Source organism: Nothobranchius furzeri, chromosome 11, assembly GCF_043380555.1.
Source record: "Nothobranchius furzeri strain GRZ-AD chromosome 11, NfurGRZ-RIMD1, whole genome shotgun sequence".
Lineage (NCBI taxonomy): Eukaryota > Metazoa > Chordata > Actinopteri > Cyprinodontiformes > Nothobranchiidae > Nothobranchius > Nothobranchius furzeri.
The window spans coordinates 67,819,969-67,840,164 of record NC_091751.1 but is presented as its reverse complement, the minus strand read 5'-3'; the positions used below and the strand labels follow the sequence as shown (position 1 = coordinate 67,840,164).

Here is a 20,196-nt window from a genome sequence, read left to right as displayed (position 1 = left end):
AACGAACAGCGTGTGTTATTAGGGAAATAGCGAGCGACCGGCGTTGATGCAGGATTGCGCGCGCATGCGCCGTGAGCGGTTCTGATACTTTTTTGGATCGTAGCTGCTCGCAGCGCCGCTTCAACAGTGCGATACCCTCACGAGGGACGAGCGAACTATTAAACACACCAGAAGTCCCTGCGACCTCACGACTGCTGATCGGCGGCTGGTCACGTGGTGTTAATCGCCTCTCGTAACCCCCTGTACACTACACGACCGCTCGGCGCAAAACTCGCCCCGATGTCGTGGCTTCTCGCACGACTGGAAAATCGGCTCAAAAAAGTGAAAAAGTCGCACAGTGTACACCCGGCTTAAGGTGTTCCCGGACCAGATTGGAGATGTAACCTCTCCAACGTGTCCTGGGTCGACCCGGGGGCCTCCTGCCAGCAGGACATGCCCAAAACACCTCCCCAGGGAGGCATCCAGGACGCATCCTGACCAGATGCCCAAACCACCTCAACTGACTCCTTTCGATCCGGAGGAGCAGCGGTTCTACTCCGAGTCCCTCCCGAATGTCCAAGCTCCTCACCCTATCTCTAAGGCTGAGCCCGGCCACCCTACGGAGTAAACTCATTTCGGCCGCTTGTATTCACAATCTCGTTCTTTCGGTCATTACCCAAAGCTCATGACCATAGGTGAGGATTGGGACGTAGATCGACCGGTAAATCGACAGCCTGGCTTTCTGGCTCAGCTCCCTCTTCACCACGACAGATCGGCTCAGTTTCCGCATCACTGCAGATGCTGAACCAATCCACCTGTTGATGTCCCGATCCCTCCTACCCTCACTCGTGAACATGACCCTGAGATACTTAAACTCCTCCACTTGAGGTAGGACCTCTCTCCTGACCCGGAGTTGGCAAGCCACCCTTTACCGGTCGAGAACCATGGTCTCAGATTTGGAGGTGCTGATCCTCATCCCAGCCGCTTCACACTCGGCAGTGAACCTACCCAGCAAGAGCTGAAGGTCAGAGCTGGATGAAGCTAGGAGGACCACATCATCCTCAAAAAGCAGAGACGAGATTCTCCTGCCACCAACCTCGACACACTCCACACCACGGCTGCGCCTAGAAATTCTGTCCATAAAAGTGATGAACAGAACCGGTGACAAAGGGCAGCCCTGGCGGAGTCCAACCCTCACCGGGAACAGGTCCGACTTAGTACCGGCTATGCGGACCAAACTTACACTCCTCTGGTAAAGGGACTGAATGACCCTTTACAGAAAGCCACCCACCCCATACTCCTGGAGCGTCCCCCACAGGGTGCCCCTGGGGACACGGTCATAAGCCTTCTCCAAATCCACAAAACACATGTGGATTGGTTGGGCAAACTCCTATGCCCCCTCCATCACCCTTGCAAGGGTATAGAGCTGGTCCACAGTTCCATGGCCAGGACGAAAACCACATTGCTCCTCCTCTATCTGAGATTCAACTATCGATCGGACCCTCCTCTCCAGTACCTTGGAGTAGACCTTTCCAGGAAGGCTGAGAAGTGTGATCCCCTTATAGTTGGAACACACCCTCAGGTCACCCTTCTTAAAGATGGGGACCACCACCCCGGTCTGCCATTCCACAGGAACCGCCCCCTATGACCACGCAATGTTGTAGAGACGTGCCAACCACGACAGCCCTACAACATCCATAGCCTTGAGATACCCAGGACGAATCTCATCCACCCCCGGGGCTCCGCCGCTGTGTAGTTGTTTGACGACCTCAGCAACTTCTGCCCCCGAGATTGGACAGTCCATCCCCAGGTCTCCCGGCTCTGGCTCCTCCTCGGAATGTGCGTAGGTGGGATTGAGGAGCTCGTCAAAGTATACCTTCCACTGCCCGACTATAGTCCAAGTTGACGTCAGCAGCTCCCCATCCCCACTGTAAACAGTGTGAGCGAGTTGCTGCCTCCCTCTCCTGAGGCACCGGACAGTTTGCCAGAACCTTTTTGGCGCAGATCGATAGTCTTTCTCCATGGCCTCACCAAACTCCTCCCATGCCCGAGATTTTGCCTCGGCAACTGCCACTGCTGCACCCCGCTTGGCTATCCGGTACCTGTCTGCTGCCTCCGGAGACCCACAGACCAGCCACGCCCTGTAGGCCTCCTTCTTCAGCCTGACGGCTCCCCAAACCTCTGGTGTCCACCAGCGGGTACGGGGGTTGCCACCACGACTGGCACTGGCCACCTTGTGACCACAGCTAGCAACAGCCACCTCAACAATCGCAGAGTGGAACAAGGCCCACTCGGAGTCAATGTCTCCCACTGCTCTTGGGACGTGGTCAAAGCTCTGCTGGAGGTGGGAGTTGAAGACCGTCTTGACAGGTTCTTCTGCCAGGCGTTCCCAGCAGACCCTCACTATGCGTTTTGGGTCTGCCAGGTCTACGCGGCATCTTCCCCTGCCATCTGATCCAACTCACCACCAGGTGGTGATCAGTCTACAGCTCCACTCCTCTCTTCACTCGGGTGTCCAAAACATACGGCCGCAGGTCAGGTATTGGGGAGAAATTATGACACGTCTCTAAATAAAGTAAATAAAGACAACCCATAGAAGCACTGATTTGATTTCATTTCAGAGAAAAATAGAACAGGTCAGATGCACCTAATAAATAAAATTACTAACATAAACTCAGGAATCTGTTTCTTTGCTTCACTGTTCTGGTGCTGAGAATATCACTAATGCGGATCAAAGGAGATACACAGATGAGTGCACCTCTTATTTATTATTTGGAAACTACATTTACTGCAGCTGGCAGACGCAGAGATTTTTTCTATTGATACACGGAATTTACAGAATCATTTTGAATTTTAATGGGGAAGACTGCAGGAGGGAGCGGTAAAATACAGGGGCTCCCCAGCAAAAACAAGAAACTACGAGTCTGATGAAACCCGCTGGTTTTCCATCAGGCAGTCACGGGGCAGCTCCAACGACCCAGTGGCTGTGCTGGGTCAATGTTATCGAGCTCAGACCGGCTCGGCCGTGAACGAGCCGAGGCGACGTCGTGCTCTGCTTAAGAAGAGGTGTTATTTTCCCGCTTCAGAAGAAGCGTCCAACGTGTTTTTACGCTTTCTCCGTCAATAGTGCAGCGTAGCCTGCTGGAGGTTTTAAGGGTTCAGATGAAAACACCCGACCTATCGATCTTAAGTTAAGTTAAGCTGTTGCGCTCACATCGTAATACAGTATTTGATGCGGTTAAAGTCAGACATGAAAAAATAAATACATTTTACATAAATAAGTGATGCTTAGCCTGGTGGGGGGAGGAGAATCTGGCCTAGTAAGCACTGGAGGAAACCCTGTCAAGATCGTCAACACTCGTTTATCTTAACGCTATTGAAGCATATAAACGTAAAAGCACCTTTCTAATTTTAAACTCCGTAACTTATGCTGTAACTTCATCCTGCCCTGCCTGCTCCTCCTTGCTGCCCGCCGGCTGTGATCACAAGCGACAACATAGTAGTTCCCGCTGCTTCTTCGGGAAACAGTGCCAAAAAAAAAATTTTTTTTTAAACTTGGGATCTTGTAGGCGTGGCGGTGGGATTTCAGCCGTGGCGGGCCACCACGGCTACGCCTATGTAAGGGAAACCCTGCTCTCGTCCCCCGGGGTAAACCCCAACACACAGGCAGAGTCTCGGGGCTAACAAAAAGCCAGTGTGTTTCTTTGATGTGTGAAAATGGAGCTTCATGATAAAATGGAAGCTGTAGATAAAGGGGAGAGCCCTGAAGCTCCTGGTTCACTCAGCCAGGGTCTGAAGTCCGGATCATCCCAACATTCATTATTAAGATGTGCAGCGACCCCGTCACACTCATCTGTCAGGGCGTGGGCGCAGCGGGGTCCCATATGAAACGTCTACATCAGATCCATGCTTTGGTGTTTGGCCTTAAAGAAAGACTGGTTAAAGACCCTCTCTCTCCTGCTGTAGACTCTATATGAGGGGTTCTTCACCATAAAACCTGAATCTTATACCAGAAACAAACTTAGTGAGGCGTGTATGGCAGCAACCCTGTCTCCATCATGTTTCCTCTGTCTCTGATCCTGTGACAACACTAGAGCACCCCCCTCAGTCATATATAATGTGTTTTAGTGGGCCAGAGGGGATATATGAGGTGCTGTTGATGAAAAGCTTGTCTGTGCTCAGGATTATAATGAATATGTCCTCCAACTCTGGGTTCCTGCACTGAAAATCATTCATTGTGCTCAGGCTGACATTTTAATTTTTCATTTTGTCTTCAGCAAAACCAAACGCTGAACATGAAGTAGTACAGCTAGATTGTGTAACTGCTCTGATTTCATGCCTGCAGATCGTTTTCTTCTATGAGAGATTTCCTCAAATCCAACTAAAGGTTTAGCAGCACTTTAAAGTCTGATCTGATTCTTGTTGTAGCAGGTCCTCTGGGAATTAAATCCTGTGTGTGTGTGTGTGTGTGTGTGTGTGTGTGTGTGTGTGTGCGTGCGTGCGTGCGTGTGTGTGTGTGTGTGTGCGTGTGTGTGTGTGTGTGTGTGTGTGTGTGTGTGTGTGCGTGCGTGTGTGTGTGTGTGTGTGTGTGTGTGTGCGTGTCTTCTACAGCTCTGCTGACATGTCGTCCTGATGAGTTTCAGTGTGGTGATGGTTCATGCATCCACGGCACTAAGCAGTGTAACAAGGTCCATGACTGTCCCGACCACAGCGACGAGTCTGGCTGTATCAACGGTGGGTTTCAGAATGATTCACCCTCCTTCCGTGTATTCCTACATCATGATTAACATTCTGCTTGATTCACTTCTATATCTGAAACATTTTGCATCCAAGGTGTTGAACCAGCACACCGGCCTAGTGGTACGAGTGTCCACTTTGAGAGTGGGAGATTGTGGGTTAATATCCACGGTCGGGTCATACCAAGGACTTTAAAAATGAGACCCAGTGTCTCTTTAGACACTCAACATTAAGTGGGTGGATTAGGGGGTTAAACCACCAAACGGTTCCAGAGCACAGCCACATCTGCAGCTCCGCTCCCCCAGAGGATGGGTCAAACGTGGAGAACAAATGTCATCAGTCTGTAGTGACTAGTCCACTATCCAGTAATGCTCTAGCCTGGCCTGCCAGACTCGTCCTCTGTTTAATTCTGCACAGAGAAAGAGTCTGGTAACTCACAGGCAGAGAGGTACATGAGGGGCGGGACAGAAAAAGACGGAAATGCCGACTGTACCGCTGTAGTTTTTTTAGCTGTAGTAAAAACAAGGCGTCTGGCAACGGTGCAAACACCTTTTATTTTTTTAGAAAAAAGGCTTTTAGCGCTTCTATTTGTTGTAAAGACGTGTCCAAGTCATTTAGAACAGAAGAAAGAGCCGCAGCGAACTCTGCTACAGTCGTCATGTTCGACAAACTCGGCGTGGTGGTGTGTGCCGTCCGCTTCTCAGCGCTGATTGGCCCGTTGAGAATTCTCAGGGGGTGGGGTTATTTGAATAGGAGAGTTCCCAGACCTTTCTCTGCGCAGAAGTAAACAAAGGAGGAGTCTGGCAGGCCAGGCTAGTAATGCTCTACTACACTTTTTGCTAACATCTAGGACAGTGTCCATCGAGGACTGGAGGAATGGAGTTTGAAAACCAGGCGTTGTTTGGCTTCAAGTTTTGAGAAAGACCCAAGTTTTGGTCTTCAGGAATGGACCCGGACCTATAGGACCCTCAAAAATAATAATAATAATAATAATGCATTGAACTTATATAGCGCTTTTCTAGACATCCAAAGACGCTTTCACACACTCTCACATTCACACAGTGCTAGTGATGGTAAGCTACTTGTAGCCACAGCCGCCCTGGGGAGGTCTGACAGAGGCGAGGCTGCCATTTGGCGCCGTCGGCCCCTCTGACCACCACTAACACAGGCAAGTTGGGTGAAGTGTCTTGCCCAAGGACACACCAGCAGGATACCCCTGGCGGGAGCTGGAACCGCACCCATGACCCTCCGATCATGAGTCAACCCGCTCTACCACCTGAGCTACTGCCGCCCTAAAAATCTTCATGTTCTGTATCTGAGCCCCTTAATTCTGACTTTATCAGTACTTTAAGTGGTCCAGCATGCAGCACTTTTAAATTTAACCCATCAGCGTACCAGGACTTTCTTCTAGCGTACGGTCTGTATCGGCAGCCACATCTCCAAATGAGATGTCTCCGGCTCGTAAGCCCCTCCTTTTTGAACCTCCACCTGATTCCGGAGGAGCATAATAGCAGCTCTGTTGTCCCTGATGGGGTCTCCCATAGAAACTTGGTCCTTGGTCATGGTGAGGGACAAAACGGAGAGTACTTTTGAAGGTCTCAGAGTACCAGAGAAACCGGCCAGGGGTTGGCGCCCGTGTGTGAGCATGCTAGCCACGCTTTCCTGTTAACAGCCAACCATTTTCAAATAACTGGAGAAATTTCCTGTGTCTCTGCCTTTTTTTTTACAGCCACCAAATGTGAAGGACCCCTGAAGTTCCAGTGTAAGAATGGAGAGTGCATCGACAGCTCCAAGGTGTGTGACTCTGTCAAGGACTGCAAGGACCGATCTGACGAACCCAAGAGAGAGTGTGGTGAGCACATTATTGATGACTCAAAAGAAATATCCATTCATCACATCCCAGTCTGCTCAAAGCCAACATTTCCTGTTATTAGGAAGTAAAGACGAGCTGATTGAGGTTTACATCAAATCACTCCAGTTCATTTGTAATCCATCACATCTGTAGGGATTTTTTTTCTTACCTGTAAACAAAGTTGCCTAAAGTTTTACTGCAAACAAGAAGGAAAGTTCTGTATTCAAAGACCTTGTGTGTGGTATTATTTAAAACTAATTGCAGTAAAAAAAAAATTTCTAGATAGTGAGACTGTCTCATTTCATCTCACTGAAGCTTCCTACAGTTGGTGCAGAAGCATCAGTGCACATCCAGAATGTGCTCCAGGGGCGGCGTTAGGCCCGGCTACTTGGGCTCAAGCCCCGAATGTTTTATGTAAAGCCCCGGATCTGAAACGTGGAAGTAACATGCAGTACCAAAGTCCAACAGAGAGGGAGCAACTGGCAGTAGTTTGTATACAGCCTGCCTGAGCCTCCACCACTGAAGAAGAAGCCCTTCAGCAGCCGGCTTCTTCTACACTCTCTGCCTGAAACGCATGAGTGAAGATGGACATAAGGACGTTTTTTAGACCAAAAGTACAACGACAGAACCCCAGCTTTGATGAGACTGGTGCTGACTCAGGTTTGTGAGTCTTATTTGAAAATATTTGTTGTGCTGCTGCTTTGCCTAAAGTTAGCTTATCAGGTAAAGTTGATGGAGAAAGGGAATGTTTACTATCATCTCACACTAACAGGAACAATACTCTGCCCTGCAAATGCTTAATATGTAGCTTCAGATTAAAAATTATGTGGTACAAGACAAATATATATAGGGCTGTCATGGTTGACACGTCTCTACAACATTGCGTGGTCATCGGGGGCAGTTCCTAGGGAGTGGCAGACCGGGGTGGTGGTCCCCATCTTTAAGAAGGGTGACCTGAGGGTGTGTTCCAACTATAGGGGGATCACACTCCTCAGCCTCCCTGGAAAGGTCTACTCCAAGGTACTGGAGAGGAGGGTCCGATCGATAGTTGAATCTCAGATAGAGGAGGAGCAATGTGGTTTTCGTCCTGGCCGTGGAACTGTGGACCAGCTCTATACCCTTGCAAGGGTGATGGAGGGGGCATGGGAGTTTGCCCAACCAATCCACATGTGCTTTGTGGATTTGGAGAAGGCTTATGACCGTGTCCCCAGGGGCACCCTGTGGGGGACGCTCCAGGAGTATGGGGTGGGTGGCTTTCTGTTAAGGGCCATTCAGTCCCTTTACCAGAGGAGCGTGAGTTTGGTCCGCATAGCCGGTAGTAAGTCGGACCTGTTCCCAGTGAGGGTTGGACTCCGCCAGGGCTGCCCTTTGTCACCGGTTCTGTTCATCACTTTTATGGACAGAATTTCTAGACGCAGCCGTGGTGTGGAGTGTGTCGAGTTTGGTGGCAGGAGAATCTCGTCTCTGCTTTTTGCGGATGATGTGGTCCTCCTAGCTTCATCCAGCTCTGACCTTCAGCTCTTGCTGGGTAGGTTCGCGGCCGAATGTGAAACGGCTGGGATGAGGATCAGCACCTCCAAATCTGAGACCATGGTTCTCGACCGGAAAAGGGTGGCTTGCCACCTCCGGGTCGGGGGAGAGGTCCTACCTCAAGTGGAGGAGTTTAAGTATCTCGGGGTCTTGTTCACGAGTGAGGGTAGGAGGGATCGGGAGATCGACAGGCGGATTGGTTCGGCATCTGCAGTGATGCGGACGCTGAGCCGATCTGTCGTGGGGAAGAGGGAGCTGAGCCAGAAAGCCAGGCTCTCGATTTACCGGTCGATCTACGTCCCAATCCTCACCTATGGTCATGAGCTTTGGGTAATGACCGAAAGAACGAGATCGCGGATACAAGCGGCCGAAATGAGTTTCCTCCGTAGGGTGGCCGGGCTCAGCCTTAGAGATAGGGTGAGGAGCTCGGACATTCGGGAGGGACTCGGAGTAGAACCGCTGCTCCTCCGGATCGAAAGGAGCCAGTTGAGGTGGTTTGGGCATCTGGTCAGGATGCCTCCTGGACGCCTCCCCGGGGAGGTGTTTCGGGCATGTCCTGCCGGCAGAAGGCCCCCGGGTCGACCCAGGACACGTTGGAGAAGTTACATCTCCAATCTGGTCCGGGAACGCCTTGGGGTCCTGCCGGAGGAGCTGGTGGACAAGGCCGGGGAGAGGACGGCCTGGAGCTCCCTAGTTGGGATGCTGCCCCCGCGACCCGGACCCGGATAAGCGGAGGAAGACGAGAGAGAAGACAAATATATATGATGTTGACTAGTGTCACGTGTGTGTGTGTGTGTGTGTGTGTGTGTGCGCACGCGCGTGTGTTAAGCCCCGGATCTTCTTCAGTCCTAAATCCGCCCCTGATGTGCTCCAGGCCAGTTCTTACCTGTGTACAGATATATTCACTTCTAGTTGTACAATACTACTTGAATACACCTTCACACATAATAAAGTTGTATTAATGGTGTAGTTGAGTGTTTTGGACCTCTAGATGTTTCTGCATACTTCTGCACCTTGCTGTTCAGATCAGGTGTTAATCTAAAGTAATGAGCATGTTTGACTCAACACAAGCAGGCCGGGTAGAGTTGACTAACAGCTGCCCCGTAGAGACTGGTGGTTACCAACACGCCGCGGCTGCAGAAGCTTTAATACACACAAGAAGAGTTTATTAAAGTAAAGCACGAGTGCCTCTGCAGATGTGCAGGTGCTGCTGGTACGTGTGCAGCGCAAATGCCAAACCACAGGTTTGACATGGTTATTAGATAATGTTGAAACAAAGCGTGAGTGCAGCTGGTGCCTCTGCAGACACGCAGGGGCGGCTGCTGTTTGAGAGAAAACACGTTTCAGGTCTGGGATTTAATGATGTTGACTGGATTAATGGAGCTCAGTGTGATCTCATGCAGGATCAAAGAGGTTTCTACAAAAACTTTGTATTAAGACGCGTCTGCTGTGGTTGGGTGTCATCTGAACACCATTTGGAGGTGATCGTGCTGCCTTTGTCCATCAGAATAATCTAAAGGTGCTCCAAACCACATGGAGGACAGTTTTTTTTTTATTCTAATAAATTTGACTCGATAATTTAACCCGAGCCCATTAGTCCTGAACCATTTGAATTAAGTGACATTTTTACTGCTAGTTACATTTATGGAAAGCAGAAAAAATCTGACAGGAAGTAAAAAATCAAACAGCTTCATCTCTAAACGTTTTTACAGACGCTGAACGTGGAAGTGTGATGTATGGAGAGGTTCTGTTTTTACAGAGTAAGAGGTAGACATGAAGTGACATTTCCTCCCAGCAAATTCTATTTGAGTGTGAAAAGTGCCAGCAGGCAGACTGCGTCGACCTCTGCCAGCGAAGGAAATTACCGGACCGAGACCTTCCAGTCATTCCAGTCCTCCGCTCATTAAAAGCATGTCCACACACACACACCTAGCTCGTCTCTGATCGCTCAGCCATTTACTCGAAGGATGTTCCGTAGCTTGAACACACAGAAAACACACAGAGACTTGAGTGTGTGTGATTCCCCGCTGCAGGGAAACACACCTACAGGCTGACGTGGCTGCATTTGCCTCCTGCGTCTCAGCGCTGAGGCTAACGTTCCCCTCTCTCATTGGGAATAATAACACAGTACCAGAGCACTAATCCCTCAACAGGAATGGCTGCAACGGCTGTCTCGGTCCACAAACAACACTGACAGAAGGACGAGGCAGATTCGGGTGGAGCAAAGGGGCAACGTGACGTTTGTTCTCTGGTCGCAAAAGTGAAATGGCCTCTGATTCTGGTCTCTCCTTGGATTCAGATAAAAGCTGCTGATGCCCCTCCTCCCCAACAGACAGAACAAGTTGAGATGTACGTCTTGATCAATCAATCAGATTTATTTATAAAGCGCTTTTCAAACAAAGTGCTACTCAAAGTGCTTTACAAATGATCTCTTCTTCCACCTGCAGTCTATTTTGAACTGGCAGAGAGAGAATAGCGAGTGCTGATCTGAGTGCAGATTTCTGTCACTCATCAGGGAGGAATATTTAATAGTGACAGTGGCTCAAGGTCTGCTGGCTCTGGTGAAACAAATCACCACAAACTCACCTTCAGGTTATTACAAACAGGAATGTTGATGTACGGCAGCTCAACCCCCTACCGCTCCACATCTGAGGAGGGGCTCGTCGTTGGTCTCTGGAGGATCTGTGTTACCAATGTTTCATTCTGCTTTCAGCCAATCTCAGAACATCAGAGAGCTCTGCTCATTCCTGTCAGCTCTACAAAATATTTCACCTACTTTCAGCTCCTTGTTTAAATTCTGCAGCCTGCAGCTTGTGTGTTTTGGTTCACTCTAAAGCAACCATCTCAGGACTATATAACATAATATAATATAATATAATATAATATAATATAATATAATATAATATAATATAATATGATATAATACTATATAAAATAAAATAATATAATATGATATAATACTATATAAAATAAAATAATATAATATAATATAATATAATATAATATAATATAATATAATATAATATAATATAATATGATATAATATAATATGATATAATACTATATAAAATAATATAATATAATATAGTATAATATAATACAATATAAAAAATAATATAATATAATATAATACAATATAAAATAATATAATAATATAATATAATACAATATAAAATAATATAATAATAATATAATATAGTACAATATAATATAATATAATATAATATAATATAATACAATATAAGATAATATCATAATATCATATAATACTATATAATATAATATAATGTAATATAACATAAAATAATAATATAATATTATATTATACAATATAAAATAATATAATAATATAATATAATACAATATAAAATAATAATATAATATAATATAATATAATACCATATCATATCATATATTATAAAATAATATAATAATATAATATAATACAATATAAAATTATATAATAATATAATATAATATAACACAATATAATATTATATAATGTAAAATAATAATATAATATAATATAATAATATCATATCATATCATATATCCATCCATCCATCCATCCATCCATTTTCTTCCACTTATCTGGAGTTATGAAGGGGGTGCAGTAGTCTAAGACGAGAGGCCAAGACTTCCCTCTCTCCAGCCACTTGGGCCAGCTCCTCCTGGGGAATCCCAAGGCGTTCCCTGGTCAGGTGAGAGACACAGTCCCTCCAGGAGGTCTTCCAAGTATTCTGCCCACCGATCCCCAACGTCCTGAGAAGAGGTCAGCAGCACACCGTCCCCACTATAGATAGTGTTGGTAGCGCACTGCTTTCCCCCCCTGAGGTGCTGGATGGTGGACCAGAATCTCCTCGAAGCTGTACGGAAGTCTTGCTCCACGGTCTCACCGAACTCCTCCCATGCCCGGGTTTTTGCCTCGGCGACCACCCGAGCCGCTTTCCGCTTGGACTGCTGGTGCCCGTCAGCTGCCTCTGGAGTCCCACAGGCCAAAAAGACCTGATAGGTCTCTTTCTTCAGCTTGACAGCATCCCTAACCGCCGGTGTCCTCCGGCAGGTTCGGGGGTTGCCACCACGAAAGGCAGCAACGATCCTGCGACCACAGCGCCTGTCGGCCGCCTCAACAATGGAGGTACGGAACAGGGTCCATTCAGACTCAGTGTCCCCCGCCTCCCCGGGAACATTTTGGAAGTCCTGTCAGAGGTGGGAATTGAAGCTCCTTCTGACAGGAGACTCTGCCAGACGTTCCCTGCAGACCCTCGCGATACGTTTGTGCCTGCCTGGTCTAACCAGCATCCTCCCCCACCATCTGAGCCAACTCACCACCAGGTAGTGGTCAGTTGACAGCTCCGCCCCTCTCTTCACACGAGTGTCCAAGACATGCGGCCGCAGGTCAGGTGAACAACAACAAAGTCGATCATCGAGCTGCGGCCTAAGGTATCCTGGTGCCAAGAGCACATATGGACACTTTTATGTCTGAACATGGTGTTCATTATGGACAATCCATGACTGGCACAGAAGTCCAATAACAAAACACCATTCGAATTCAGATGGGGGGGGGGGGGGGGGGGGGCGTTCCTCCCAACCACATCTCTCTAGGTCTCACTGTCGTTGCCCACGTTTCGTCTTCGGGCTGTGCCCGGCCGGGCTCCATGGGTGAAAGCCCGGCCACCAGGGGCTTGCCAACGTGCCCCAACTCCAGGCCTGGCTCCAGAGGGGGGGCCCCGGTGACTCATGTCCGCACTAGGGAACACAGTCACGGACTCTCCACACGTCAGTGAATGCAGCCGCGATAAGCAGCGCTCGTCACCTCAGTCTGGACAGGGGTGGGAGGTTGTTGGGTTTAGAGGGCACAGTGACTCCTGGAACGATTCAGCTGCCTTCACAGCTTGCAGTCCCGCCCAGGCTGGGATAGGAAGACAGAGTTGCCATGGCGACGGCAGCATTCCACATTTCTTCGGGGGTGGGGGTGGGGGTAATTTCAGGCTCAAGGGCACCAGATTCAGACAAGAAATTGTTTTGTGGCCAGACAGAGATAATTTCCTCTCTGTCTTAAAGTTCCGTTGGTCCTCAACCTCTCAGAATCCAATAATGGCGTAAATTAATCTATCCCAATCCGTGCTGATTCATCTACTCGCTCCTTGATCGCATCCATCTTTTGTGCCAATGCATGAATCTCAGCCAAAGTTCCAAGCTTATGACTCATCTCGACAATTATGTGAGTCTGTGCATTCACAGCGTGATGCATTCCATCCCTGAGCTCTGGGAAAGAGCCAATACTCCTCGACAGCTCGTTAATTTTCCAGTAAGCCAGGTAGCCTCCAAGGCAAAAAAGTAGGAAACCTGACACCAACACCACCAACATCCAGACATCTTCAGAATCCTCTACAGACAGTTGAGATAAGCAAATCAGGTTCCACCGTTTCCAGGAGTCCATGATATGCCCAACTGGGTCTGTCCCAGAGGGGCACTCGGGAGCCCCTTCTCCCGTTTTCATCGTTGAAAAAATGTTGTCAATTGCATTGAGAGACCAACTGACCAGGTCCATTTTAGTAATTTCAGTTTCCAGTTTTCCAGAAAACATGCAGAAGCGCTGTACACCCAGAGACAGACAAAGAGCCTTGGGATAAGATAAGGAGAAGAGGAGGAAAAAAGCGTCTGTACTCTCCAAAAGCCGGAATATAATATAATATAATATAACATAATATAATATAATATAATATAATATAATATAATATAATATAATATAATATAATATAATATAATATAATTTAAACACAACCATAAAGCACCAAAATTAGCAGAAGTTTCCATCTTTCATCCAAAGGAGGCAGATTTGAATTATTCTATGATCTTCTAAAGTGTAGCAATGTCTCTTTTTGGTAGAAACCTTTCTAAGCTGCTCCTTTAAACCATTCTGGTGTCTTTTGTACTCCAGTCACATGCCAGCTGCTCTCATCCATTTTAAGACAAAGTGTGTCATGAGTCATTTTTACATCATATATTTTAGTTCCAGTCATTTTTAGGATGTACGATGTGATCCTTTAATTTAGCATTCCTTCTCTCGTGTGACAGGTTCTTCTGGGGCTTCTCAGAGTCTTAGCTGGCAGCATTCATGATCTCTACACACCCTACATCCCAGCAGATGAGCCTGATTTTCAATTAAGCAGGTCTACGTGTGTCAGGGTATCCATTTGGACTCTCTCTGTCCTCTTGAGGACTGCTGATAGTTCAGTACATCTCTGTGTAAAGGATGGGTCGTTTACATCTTACTTATGAACCATAAAATGTGAGATTCCATAGGAATATCAAATATCAATCTGATTTAACCAGAAGATCGGAACTTTTTATTGCAGGGATTAAGCGACACTTCGTATTAACTCCGAGGAAAGAGTCAGGTTTAAAATAGTTAAGAAATTCATTTCTACACAATTTAAACAAGACTAACTTAAACACTCTGTGTACTGATGGACTAAGGTGGAGTGAGACGTGATGAATGATGATGGTGTGTGTGTGGAATGTTATTCAGAACCAGCGGATCCGGAGAAGCAGTTAGTTCTGAGTGGGAGTGAATGTTTCGCTCTAAACTTTAGTAGGAGATTTATAACACACATGAAACGCCATCTGTTGGTCTACGTACCCAGGGGAAGCCTCCGATCAGATCCAGAATGTCGAGGTCCTCTTGGACCCTTCTTGGTACCGAAGCCGGTAGAAAAGCAGCGGTGCCGACCAAACTAGTCTTGGAATGCTTCCAGGTCACGACAGGTCATTACTGGCGTCTCCGAGACCCTGAAGGGGTCGTGAGGTTCAGCTTTTATTCTGAAGGAACTGTTGCAGTCAGGTGTACTTGCAACAGATTTTATCCAGCTTGTCGAGGTTCTTTATGGCTGAAGAGGAAGTCCGGATGGTCTGTCCGAGACTTCTCTAGAACGCTTGAACTAAAGAAAAGGTGGTGTGGAATAGTTGTTATAATTGTCATATTTTGGTTTACTGGCGAATCAGAATTTGACGTGCAAAAGAGGGTTTATACTAACACCACAGATAACCACGCCTAGCCAGTAACAAAGGTTCTGACTGGATCAGACAAAAGGAAATGTGTCGGGTGACTTTAGCATTACGTGTCATCAGTGTCTAGTGCAAATGTCCAGGATTATAATTACTGGTAAAATACTACTGATCACAGGATTTTAATATCAAGTAATAACATTGTCATTTCACAGATTGATTGAGCATTGGGCTCACATTATTATTGGTAATAACGAACGTTGTTGATTATGTGTTTATCAAGAGTTCTTCGTCTTCGTCTTGAGCTGTAAAAAGGTGAAGCAGTTCAGATGAGCAGAGTGCATGAAAGACCTTGGCCACTATCTCATGTAGATTAGCCTGTCAGAGACTTTATTGGGCCATTCCCATCTGTACCGGGTCGGCCCGGGCCGGGTAGCCCCAGTCGGCCCCAGCCTGGCCCGGTTGATTCCACACATCCTTGTCTTAAGCCCATGTGGGCTGATTCTACCCACCAATCAGAGGCTTGCTCTAATGGAAGGTGTGAATTTGCTGTCAGCAGTGGGTGTGTTGGCCCTGGTCGGCCTGAAGCAGACCCCCTCGAGAAGAGGGCTGAGAATGAGCCTTGGTTGGCCCGGAAAAATATCGGGCCACCCAGATATGTAAACAACCTACGCTACCCGGCCCGGGCCGACCCGGTACAGATGGGAATGGCCCATAAGTCTCTGCTCGAGCAGACGCAGCAAATCATGACCTTTAGGTCAAAAACAGGACATCCATGACGCTACACCTGTGTCCATTAGCTGTAGACATATCAGCTGTTTGTGCTGAGGTGGATCTGCTGGACATCCAGGCCTAGGCAGAGATAAATGTTTTCCTCTTGGGTTTTTTGTGTGTGTGACTCTCAGGGTTGAACGAGTGTATGATCAACAACGGTGGCTGCTCCCATGTCTGCATGGACCGACCAATAGGCTTCGAGTGCCAGTGTCCCACTGGATACCAGCTGCTGGACAAGAAGACATGTGGAGGTAAACTAACTTCAGCCTGGATGCTGATAGTGTGTGATGATTGGAACCGTGACTGTTTCTGTGCTTGGCACCAATCTCACACACGTGCACGTAGCGTGTCCTTCACACCCTCTGTTTTAACACCACCCTTCACACACACGCGTAAAGGTGGTTGATGAGAAGGAGGTCAGGAAAAGTTGACAGGGATGCACGCTTTCTCTCTGTCCTTTGTTGCTGTTGACATGAACACACTTCTCCAACACAAAACCTGTTTTATTTGACAACTTCACCACTTTCGAATATAGTGCAGCCATTTTTAGCGATCTTCAGATTTTATGTGTTACTGTTTATAGGCCTCCGAGGCACAGTGCACTTTTTATACAGGAATTTTCCAAGTTTTTATCAATTCTGCACAACTCTTTTGATAGTATTATTTTAGCTGGTAATTTTAATTTACACATAGATGACCCTGCAGACCCTTTTACCACTGAATTTTTAAACATTTTGAGTTATATGGATTTTACACAACATGTTGCACAACCAACCCACGAGGTCATCATGTATGGTCTGTCCACCGGTGTGTCCTCTGTCGTGGATTTAGCGATCTCAGATGATTTCTGTGTGTTTTTTGGCATTACCAGCATAATTCAGCAGGAGACCTCTGTGAGAACGCCATCTAACCCCTGAAGTGGCTGCTGGTTTTCTGGAAACTTTTAAAAAGAACCCTCCTATTAATTTAAATGCCCCCTGTGGTTTTGTCTTCAATGATTTTAACAGTAGACTTAAATCTACTCTGGATCTGCTCGCTCCACGTAAAATTAAAAAGCTACAGCCAAAACCGGCTTCCCCTTGGAGCAATGAAAACTTAAACATGTTGAAAAGATCTTGCAGGGCGGCGGAGACAAAATGGAGGAAATATAAGAACACAATTAATAAACAAATATACACTAAATTATTAAAATCATACAACAAAGCAGTTAGAAATTCCAGAAATAATTACTTTTCTAAAATCATCTCTGAACACAAAAATGATCCCAAAATTCTGTTTTCTACAGTCACAAATATTTTGGGTCGTGAATTTAGTTTTTTCCAGAAAACCCCCTAGGATGCTCTCTGTGAGGAGTTTGCAGCCCACTTCAGAGGGAAGGTAGACACCATCAGACGTAACATTTTATCCTCCCAATGTCATGCTGCTCCTGATCAATCTGAGAGTGTGTGTCTACCTGAGGAAACACTGGACAGTTTTGTCTTGGTTGAAGTTGAGATTATTGATAAAGTTTTCTCCTCAGTGAGGCCCACCACATGTGTTCTGGACCCTATCCCCACAAGGTTTTTTAAACAATTTTATGACTCTTTTAGAGATGAGATTTTAACTGTGATGAACTGTTCCCTTCAGACGGGGGTCTTTCCTGCTGCTTTTAAACAGGCGGTGGTCAGACCCCTGTTGAAGAAGAGCAACTTAGATTTTAATGACTTTAACAATTTTCGACCGGTATCCAACTTACCATTTTTAAGCGATGTTTTAGAGAAGCTTGTTTTAATACAACTTAATGATTTTATCAACCGCTAACATGTCCTAGAGAAATTTCTGTCTGGTTTTAGGGTGAACCACAGCACTGAGACAGCCCTTCTGGAGATTTTAAATTACTTTAGAACAAATTATGATGCTCGGAGGGCAACAGTGTTGGTTCTGCTGGATCTAAGTGCTGCCTTTGATACAGTAGACCACACTATTCTTTTAACCCGTTTAAAACAGATCGGCCTCTCTGGTGCTGTTCACAGTTGGTTCACTTCCTACCTCACAGACAGGACTTTTATGGTGAGTTTGGATACCTGTTCCTCTGGGGTCTACAGCATCACATGCGGGGTGCCTCAGGGTTCAATTCTAGGCCCAGTGCTTTTTAACCTCTATATGCTCCCTCTGGGCAGCGTCATCAGGAGACATGGGGTGATTTCCACAGTTACGCTGACAATACACAGTTGTACTTCTCCGTGTCTCCTGATGACGCACAGCCAATGGAAACACTTTTTAACTGCATTTTAGATATTAAATCACGGATGACTGAAAACTTTCTCCAGCTCAACCAGGGCAAAACTGAAGTTTTAGTCATCGGTCCTGAGACCCAGAGAGAGAAACTTTTACCTATCTACAATCAATGTCTTTTTATCCATCACTACAAGTGAAGACTCTGGGTGTTATTTTCGACTCTGAGCTGACTTTTCTCCCCCACATTGAAAACATCACAAAAATAGGTTTTTACCATCTTAAGAAAATCGCCAGAGTCCGCCCCATTCTCTCTCGGGCCAATAGGGAGATGCTGATGCATGCTTTTGTAACCAGTAGAATTGATTACTGCAATGCCCTGCTTTCTGGTCTTCCCAAAAAGAGCATCTCAGGTTTACAACTTTTACAGAACTCAGCAGCACGTGTCCTGACGAAGACCAGGAAGCGGGAGCACATCACTCCGGTTTTAGGATCACTGCACTGGCTCCCCGTATGTTTCAGGATCGATTTTAAGGTTCTTTTAATGGTTTTTAAGTGTCTTAACGGTCTTGGGCCTTCTTATCTTTCAGAAATGCTTTTACTATATAAACTCTCGCGGACTCTGCGCTCCTCTGGCGGCCGTCTCCTAGTTATCCCTAAAGTTAAGACTCACACCCACGGCGAGGCATCCTTCAAGTACTACGGCCCTCACCTTTGGAACGGGCTGCCGGAGGACCTCAGGGCCGAAGGGAACGTCCAGGCTTTTAAGAATAGGCTCAAGACCCACCTTTTTAGCTTAGCTTTTAACTGATCACTATTTATCTACTTATCTAGTCCGTTTAACTGAATCGTCTGTCATATTTGTTTATATATATATACATATATATATATACATATTTATCTCTTTGAATTAATTTTATCATTTTATTTACATCTTAGTGTTTTTACATGATTATGCTTTCTTTTACTATCTTCGTAATCACTTTTTATCAGTTACTTTTTATCCATATTACCTTTTGTTATTTTACAGTTATACATTTTAATCCTCCAGTGTTTCCTCTGCTGAGCCCTCTGCCTTGGGGCCGGTGGTCGGCGGCAGCGGCCGGGGCGCTCCTCGGGTAGTGCCCGGGCAGTGGTGGGGGTTTCTGCCCTCCCCCACTGGGTGTCATGGGCCGGTGTCTTGGCTGCTGCCATGGATCTGTTGCTGTCAGGGCAGATGGCTCCGCTGATGATGTGTCGTTCATTACCTGACCCATCTGAACTCAGCCTATTGTTTCCTCTGTTGTTCGCGCGTGTGTGTGTGTGTGTGTGTGTGTGTGTGTGTGTGTGTGTGTGTGTGTGTGTGTGTGTGTGTGTGTGTGTGTGTGTGTGTGTGTGTGTGCGTGCATGGACAAGTGTGCGGGTGATTGTATGTCCACTTTGGAAGTTGGGTGCGGGAGGGGAACCGTAATTGTCAATTGTTTTATACTTGGGGAAGGGTCTGGGATGGGAATATGGGATCTATGGGGCCATTTTAATCTGTGAAGCACTTTGAGTAGCATTTTTTGTATGAAAAGTGCTTAAAATAAAATAAATAAAGTTGATTTGATTTGATAACAGTCATAAGGAAACATCCGCATCACCCAGCATGTCAGCCATATTGGTGAAAAGCGTTGGTAAATTTAAAAACCAGCGTTCTAGTTTTACCATCCGCACAGACGATTAATAACATCTGCTCCCTCTCTTTGCTGCAGACATTGATGAGTGTGAGAACCCTGATGCTTGCAGCCAGATATGCATCAATTACAAGGGGGATTTTAAATGTGAATGCTATGATGGATACGAGATGGACCTTGTCACCAAGACCTGCAAGGCAGAAGGTGAGTTACAACTAATCAGATTGTGGAGATCCTCCAGTTTGGATAAAAATGGATCTGCAAAGGGGAGAAAACAGGGAACGAACACTTACATTTTGAGAAAACAACAATTTTGAGTCTATTGTGTTGTTGCAGGGAGACCTTTGTTTAGTTGCTGTTGAACCTGTTTTGAGCGTCTGCCTCCTTAATGGTGTAAAAGCTGCCTTGTGCTCTTGATAATGAGACATTCTGAGTTATGGTGTT

The 20,196-nt window shown here is 46.5% G+C and overlaps 1 protein-coding gene across 3 annotated transcripts in view; it reads left to right on the top strand.

Moving 5' to 3' along the window:
• Window positions 1-20,196, top strand: part of LOC107384400 (low-density lipoprotein receptor-related protein 8) — a 147,270-nt gene that overhangs the window by 96,474 nt on the left and 30,600 nt on the right. For all 3 annotated transcript variants that reach the window (XM_054741013.1, XM_054741031.1, XM_054740994.1), the window contains exons 6-9: window positions 4,591-4,713; window positions 6,446-6,568; window positions 16,015-16,134; window positions 19,831-19,956. In XM_054741013.1, the coding sequence (XP_054596988.1) occupies window positions 4,591-4,713; window positions 6,446-6,568; window positions 16,015-16,134; window positions 19,831-19,956 (492 nt within the window). The remainder of the gene's footprint in view (window positions 1-4,590; window positions 4,714-6,445; window positions 6,569-16,014; window positions 16,135-19,830; window positions 19,957-20,196) is intronic.